Consider the following 8,303-nt stretch of genomic DNA (forward strand, 5'->3'; position numbering starts at 1 on the left):
GTTTTACAGATTAACAGAGTTGGAAGGGACCTTGTAGGTCATCTAGTCCAACCCCCTCACTCAAGGAGGAGACCCTGCATCATTTCTGACAAATGGCAGTCTAGTCTTCTTGAAAGCCTCCAGTGATGAAGCTCCCACAACTTCCAAAGGCAACTTCTGTCCCATGGGTTGATGGTTCTCAGAAAGTTCCTCCTTATTTCTAGGTTGAATCTCTCCTTGGTCAGTTTCCATCCATTATTCCTTGTCTGGCCTTCAGGGGCTTTGGAGAATAGCTTGGCCCCCTTCCTTCTCTCTGTGGCAGCCCCTCCCTCAAATATTGGAAGATGCTATCATGTCTCCTCTGCTCCTTCTCTTCACTAGACTAGCCATGCCCAGTTCCTGCAACCGTTCATCGTATGTTTTAGTCTCCAGTCCCCTAATCATTTTTGTTGCCCTTCTCTGCACTCTTTCTAGAGTCTCAATATCCTTTACAGATTAACAGAGTTGGAAGGGACCTTGTAGGTCATCTAGTCCAACCCCACACCCAAGCAGGAGACCCTGCACCATTTCTGACAGACGGCAGTCCAGTCTCTTCTTGAAAGCTTCCAGGGATGAAGCTCCCATAACGTCCGAAGGCAACTTCTGTTCCATGGGTTGATTGTTCTCACTGTCAGAAAAATTCCTCCTCATTTCCAGGTTGAATCTCTCCTTGTTCAGTTTCCATCCATTATTCCTTGTCTGGCCTTCAGGTGCTTTGGAAAATAGCTTGATCCCCCTCCTCTCTGTGGCAGCCCCTCAAATATTGGAAGGCTGCTCTCCTGTCTCCCCTGGTCCTTCTTTTCCCTAGACTAGCCAGGCCCAGTTCCTGCAACCATTCATCGTATGTTTTATCCTCCAGTCCCCTAATCCTCTTGGTTGCTCTTCTCTGCACTCTTTCTAGAGTGTCAACCTCTTTTTTATAGTGTGGTGACCAAAACTGGATGCAGTACTCTAGGTGTGGCCTTACTAGGGCTTTATAAAGTGGTGTTAGTACCTCCCTTGATCTTGATTGTATTTCTCTGTTGTTTGCTTACAGGCATTTTATTACCTAACTAGGTAACATCATCCGGGCTAGCGGGTGTGGCTCCCTCTCTGTTTACACACAGTAGCTCTGGCCTTGGTGGTTTTCTTAAAGACATTTCATGATCCATCTAGGGAACATCATCAGTGCTAGAAGGAAATGGGGTTTGCAGGGAGGGCGAGGAGGAGGAGGAGAAGGAGGAGGAGGAATGTGAGGTCCTTGGTGGTTTGCTTGCAAACGTTTCATTACCCAACTAGGTACCCTTGGTAAGAAAGTCTGGAACAAAACCTCACTTGTCTTGCTCAGCAACGGGAATTTTGAGCTCAAATGTGATCATAAGCTGAGGACTAGCTGCGCCTACTATGTGATTTTTCTTGTCTTCCAACTTCTTCTTCCTTTCTTCTCTTTTCTTTTTCATCCAGCTTGTGCTTTTTCCGGGCTCTGGATGTGCCTGACCATTTACCCTCTGAATATAGCCGCCGGAGTCTGGATGATGTAAGTATCGTCCATTTCCCTGATCGAATCTGGGACTGGGTTTAGACTGGACTGAATCTGGGACTGGATCGAATCTGGGACCGTGGCTGGCCGGATACCTTTCTGTCGATAGCCTGAAAGCAGTGGCTAGGAAGTTTACATCTACTGGATAACGAATTGGGGAGAAAATTTAGAATTTCCCCCCCAATGACCACAGCGAGAATCTTTGCATCTGCCAAATTGGAAAGCCACATCAATTCCTATCACGGAAGGACAGATTGAAGAATTATGGAATTGGCCAAGATGGTTAAAATTAGCTACTTTAATTAGGGAAAAGAGACATTAACTAGCTTTTTTTGATATCACCTCTGCACTTCTGCCCCAAAGAAATACAAATTGCCCCGACAAGACGGCTCAGTGGCTAAGACACTGAGCTTGTCGATCAGAAAGGTCGGCAGTTCAGCGGTTCAAGTCCCTAGTACAGGTATCCTGCATGAGCAGGGGGTTGGACTAGGTGACCTCCAAGGTCACTTCCAACTCTTGTTACTGTTTTTTAAAAAAACCCTGGTTTTGATTTTTTCCAGGGGTAAACGCTTTGTTTCGACAGAAATGGAGAGCGTTTATTATTCTTATGTTAAGTGAAAAGTTGAGGTTAGAATTTTAACTCTGCAATTTTATGGCACTGGATTAAAAAAAAAATCTCCCTTTTAGTTGTGTTCTTTCCCCTTTTCCTCGACTGATTTTCCCCACAGTTTTTATTTCCATTTGTATTTTATATCACGGGGGGGCGGGGGAATGAAACATTTTTTTTTTTAAAGGAACTGGCTAGAAAGGGAAGGTTTTCTGTGCAGAAGGATAGATGGGAACTGCCTTAACTGAATCCGTTTATTTCCTTCCCAAGGTTGAACGCCTTCATTCTCATACTATGCGAAGCTCCCTTCTGTTGTCAGTTCATTGAGTTTGCAAATATTGTCTCGGCCAGAGCAGATAAGCTGCGTCCTTGGCAGAAGGCCCTTTTCTATTGTGGGTGAGTGTTACCTTTGTGTTATCCTCGGTCTTAGCAAACAGCCTCGCTTTTTAAGGGGTCTGGAGGCTGAGCTGTACAACGAATGGTTATAAACAGATGAACGGAGTTGGAAGGGACCTTGTAGGTCATCTAGTCCAACCCCCTGCCCAAGCAGGAGATCCTACACCATTTCTGACAAAACGGCTATGATGATGTGAACCTAACCGCATAGGGATCGAGGCCAGTTTTAGCAACTGGACATTTTCTGTGAAAAGTGGGGAAGCGGGGAAGGGAAATTCCAAAATCACCCGCCAACATCTTTCCCTTGTGTTTGCGGAGAGAAAAAAATCTCGTCTCGTTTACTCACTGACCATAACCCAGTATTGTTTTTCCTGGGTGTTGTTCTAGTCTTCTGTTGACATATGTATATGCCCGGAATGGTGTAAGAACTCCTGCTTGAGCAGGGGGTTGGACTAGAAGACCTCCAAGGCCCCTTCCTGTCTGATGATCCTGTTTCTATGACCAGCCTCGGAGGACTTGCGATGACACTGCCTCTTTCGCCCCGAGAAACCTTGAACCGATCCCTATTATCTCTAGAAAACGCTGGAAGAATGGCTTCCTTGAGTGCCCTTGCCAAGTAAGATAACTGCCGCCTGTCCTCGACTTACGACTTACGTCCTCGACTTACGACCCTTGCTTTAGCAAAGATCCAAAGTTTCAGAATTTTGCTTGACAACTGCATGATTCAAGTGGTAAGGGCAGTGATTTGCTGAAGAACGGTGGCAATTAGGTCATAACTCCGTTTTTTCGGCAAGGAAGGGCGTAATGTGGGTCAATGAGCAATCGGTCATAAACTGAGGACTACCTGTACGCTGTTGAGCTGATTTGGGCTCCAGAATATCTGGTGGGCAGCAGGGAAAGGTTTCCCAAGACGCAAAAAAGAAAAAAAAAGAAACCTCAACCCGTGTCTTATTTTTCCATTTTCTGTCTCCGTTGAATCTTTCCTGGCTAAATCGTGATGAATTTGGCTTTTATCTCTGGTTCGTCTCTCCTTCTTTCCAGGATGGCTGTGTTCCCGGTCATTCTAAGCCTGACTCTGACTACCTTGTTCGGCAACGCCATTGCCTTCGCTACGGGCGTGCTTTATGGGCTGTCTGCGCTGGGTAAAAAGTAAGATTTTTTTCTCCCTACTCCCTCCCCCTGGGGAATTAAATTTGGTTGCGCCCTAAAATGGCTTCTACTGAACTGCCGTAAAATGGCTTCTACTGTACAGCACAGTGGAACCCTAACCCTAACACTGAAACACCTCAAGCAATTTCAACCCAACTTGGTACAGAGATGACTTACCCTCTGGAGAAAAATACTGTGGGGGTAAGACACCCCTAACTCCCCTCGGGGTGTGGGTTCTGTTAAGATGCAGCCTGTTGTGCCTTTCAATGGCTTCTACTGCACAGCACCGTGGAGTTGCCATGGTAATGGTTTCACAGTACTCCACAAGGGGGCTCCCTCTGATAAGGGGGACAATCCAATATTAGAAATTACGTTTGGTCCGGACATTCCCCACCCCCCCATAAATAAATAAATACCCGGGAAACGCCGGCTTATCGGCTAATATTAAATAAAAAGATGCAATCTTCTTGAAGGCCTACTCCAGGTGTGGATCTGATTCTGTTGTGCGGAGCGATCTCTCGACACCTCTGTTGTGTTCCACAGGGGAGATGCCATCGCGTACGCCAGGATGCAACAAATTCAACAAAAGCCAGCCGGCGGCGATGGAACAGCAGGCAACATTCATGCGCAACTGGTGTGACGTTTTCTCCCCCATACACACACTTTTTGAAGCAGACTTTCACTCCGAGTCCCCTGTGTTCTTTTTGAAGTGCTTCCGAAATGAATTCCGTTTAAAAAACAACAACAATGCCTTGAATTTCTGCATCACTGTGAATTTTAATACGCTGCCGTTTTTCAGGATTTGAAACGGGGTCTGAACAACTCCCAGCCCTGCTTAAGATCTCAGGTCAAAGCGAAATCAAATCAGGTGCAAGGAAGAATTTTTTTTTTTCCACACATCCAGGTGAATTCTCTTTGGCTGTTTTCAGAAGAGATGGAAGCATCCGTTACAGTTTGCATCTCAAATTTTGAAGAGTGGGCAGAAGATCTCTTCCTAATGTTGCCACAGTTTCCACTGCTTTTTTAAAAAAAAAACTGTTCCTTTTACACTTCACAACTGTGACAAAACCGACACAACAGTGTGTAAGTGCAGGGGAAGGATGAAATCAACGGTTTTCTAGAAGCGTTGTGTATTGCAGTGATGTCCAACTTTAATTGCAAAAGGGTAAAGGTTTCTCTTGCACATACATGCTAGTCGTTCCCGACTCTAGGGGGCAGTGCTCATCTCCGTTTCAAAGCCGAAGAGCCAGCACTGTCCGAAGACGTCTCCGTGGTCCTGTGGCCGGCATGACTCAATGCCGAAGATGCACGGAACGCTGTTCCCTTTCCACCAAAGGTGGCTCCTATTTTTCTACTTGCATTTTTTAACATGCTTTCGAACTGCTCGGTTGGCAGAAGCTGGGACAAGTCACAGGAGCTCACTCCGTTATGCGGCACTAGGGATTCGAACCGCTGAACTGCCGACCTTTCTGATTGACAAGCTCAGCGTCTTAGCCACTGAGTCATCGCATCCCTGAATTTGCAAATATATATATATATATACATACATACATACATACATACACACACACACACACACACATATATACATACATACATACACATACATACATACATATATATATATATATATACATACATACATACATACATACACATACATACATACATACATACATACATACACACACAGACATAAAACCAACGCCAAAACATGGATAGATTTTGGGGGGGATGAGAATTGGAATGCCGAATGTCTCAAATTAAAACTCAAGAGTAAAAAAAAAAAAAAAAAGATTTAAAAAAAATCCATGCCGTGTTTATTTGCAGCAATTAATCCATCTTTGATTATCGTTGGAGAGTCGCAGAAACCAGGGAAAGGAAGCAATTTTTGAAACCAGGAAAAGGAATTTTTGAAACCAGAAACAGGACAGAAATGAATTTTAGCTTTGATTGCGTTTTTTTCTCTCTCTCCCTCTGATAAATGTACTCTTTGCGCTCCAAAGTGTGAGGTGACTTTGGTGTCGTTTTTGACCCGTTCTTCAAACTTTTGCAAAGCATTCAGGGGGTGGGGGTGTTTTTTCACAACCCAGAGCCTTGTTCTCTGCGTTTTTAAGACTGCTGTGATTTCATATTGTTAGAAATTAGCGGAGTGCGTTCTGATTGTGTGATGCGTTTTATTAGGCAGAGAAATAACCGAACGATTGTTTTCTTGGCAGTGTGTCTTAATTTCCCTTTTGGGGGGTCTCTTCCTTATTCTAGGATTTTCGGCAACCAAAATTTGGAATTTCATACCGAAGGCTGTTTCCTTCTAGAAGCTTCAAATGCCGGGGGAAAAAAGAGAGGTTTTCGCAGCAGTCGAATAAGGCTGGGCCAATTCACTGCGTTATTAAAACGAAGGAAAAATTCCCAGCAGCACAGTTTTTTTTTATTTTTTAAGGGGATAGATGAAAGATCTTCTTAGGGAAAGGGTTAAATGGATGTAAAACCATTTCAATTCTTCGTAATTGAAAAGCACAAAACTTCGGTTCCTTTTTTAAATTTTGGGCTAGGTGCATTTTCTGTTGTGGATTATGTGTGTGTGTGTATGTGTTGCATTTCTGCTGCTAAATAAATACAGGGAGACTAGTATAGATCTATTTCAAGCTATTTAGCTCTCATCAGCTAGCCATACCCTTACCGGGATTTGAACCTGTGCTGTATTACATATTAGGCAGTTGTGTTAGCCACCAAGCCACAGTATACCTATTTCCCTGGCTTAGCTGATAAAGGAGGAGAGCCTGTGGCTTGGTGGCTAACACAACTGCCTAATATGTAATACAGCACAGGTTCGAATCCCAGTAAGGGTATGGCTAGCTGATGAGAGCTAAATAGCTTGAAATAGATCTATACTGCTCTCCCTTTATTTATTTATGAACACAAATGTAACAAAGGCAACATTAAAAATAATGGCTTTCTGTCTGGATGGTCTCTTGGGATGAGCCGATAGACAGAGAAAGGAAGCAATATGCTTTCTCCCATATTTGGGCATACCAGGGGGTTGTGACACAATGCATATATTTTGCATCGTTGTCCATATCGATAGTCCTCAACTTACAACGACAATGTTGCTTGTCAGAAGTTCGCACACACACACACACACTGCAACTGTCATAAGTACATGCCAGTTGCCAAGCCTCTGAATTTGGTCATGTGACCAAGGGGATGCTGTAACGCCCTTAAGCACGAAAAACAGTTGTAAGTCGTTTTTTTACAGTGACGTCATAACTTTGAATGGTTACAAAATGAATTGCTGTAAGCTGAGGACTACATGTGTTAGCTTTCTGTATGTCTCCCGCCCCACACCTATTTATACTGTTGGTTTACGGTTAACTTATTATTGAGAAAGTTTTATTCATACATACATTCAAATTTTATTTGACCTTTGTGTGATATTCGTTTAGACTTAAGATCTGTTGTTATGGCACTGAGATTCTGCTTCTTAATCAACTGTTTATTCTTTACCAGAAGGCAAACACAGAGTTATTTCTAGGAGGAAATGCTCCGAAGTATTAATTTTAACAGCAATCTCGGCCTATTTTATAGAGTAAGGCTCCGTGAATTCAAATGTTCTTCCCAGTAGACATGGAGAGTGATATTCGGTGTTTTGACTAGAAAAACAAATTAGACAGCTTCGATAAGAAAAGAGGCAGCTGCTTTAAAGATTTGGATTTCCACACTCCAAAACAGGTTTGGGGAATTAGATTTTGGAAGTTTGCGGGGGGTTTTTTTGGAATGGGGCTAAGAGGACCGATTGTGAGCACCAAGGATGGCATTAAAGATAAAGGTTCCCCTCGCACGTATGTGCTAGTCGTTCCCGACTCTAGGGGGTGCTGCTCATCTCCGTTTCAAAGCCGAAGAGCCGGAGATGTCTCGGTGGTCATGTGGCCAGCATGACTCAATGCCCGAAGGCGCACCGAACGCTGTTCCCTTCCCACCAAAGGTGGCTCCTATTTTTCTACTTGCATTTTTTAACATGCTTTCGAACTGCTAGGTTGGCAGAAGCTGGGACAAGTCACAGGAGCTCACTCCGTTACGCGGTGCTAGGGGTTCCAACCGCTGAACCGCCGACCTTTCTGACCGACAAGCTCAGCGTCTTAGCCACTGAGCCACCTCGTCCCAGGATGGTGCTGGGGAACTGTAAAAAGCAAGTGTTTGTAGGGATTTGGGAAGGGCAAAACTCTAACTTTGTTTTCAGGTTGGTGTCATCTCTCGCATGTGACATCGTGAAACTTGGGGCAAAGACGACTTAAAACCAGATGAGGCTTTTTGCCTTGCCGTTAGGACTCAGATGAGAAGGGGCAGGAGACGGGGGGGGGGGGCAGTCCTTGACTTATGATGGAGAGCCTAACATTTCAGTCGCTAAGAGGTGAGAGCGTTGTTAAGGGAGTTCGGCCCCGTTTTCTACAATCGTTAAGTGAATCCCTGGGGCCGTTCAGTTTGTAGCATGGTCGTTAAACAAATCTGGCTCCCCCCCCTCCCTTGACTTGGCTACTCAGAAAGTCGCAAAAGGAGACCGTCGTAAGTAGGAAGCAGTTGCTGAGCATCTGTATTTTCGATCACGTGACCAGGGTG

General features: G+C 44.5%; 1 protein-coding gene across 1 annotated transcript; it reads left to right on the forward strand.

Annotated features, from left to right (window-relative positions):
* Nucleotides 1–1,253: 1,253 nt before the first annotated feature.
* Nucleotides 1,254–4,789, forward strand: CACFD1 (calcium channel flower domain containing 1; the record flags this gene model as incomplete). The annotated part of the gene is made up of 4 exons (XM_032232437.1): nt 1,254–1,534; nt 2,415–2,540; nt 3,582–3,689; nt 4,233–4,789. Coding segments are annotated over 4 exons (612 nt in total), but the record flags the coding sequence as incomplete, so codon positions are not given.
* Between the last annotated feature and the right edge of the window lie 3,514 nt (nt 4,790–8,303).

The sequence above is a fragment of the Thamnophis elegans genome, chromosome 16, assembly GCF_009769535.1.
Source record: "Thamnophis elegans isolate rThaEle1 chromosome 16, rThaEle1.pri, whole genome shotgun sequence".
In the NCBI taxonomy this organism is placed as follows: Eukaryota; Metazoa; Chordata; class Lepidosauria; order Squamata; family Colubridae; genus Thamnophis; species Thamnophis elegans.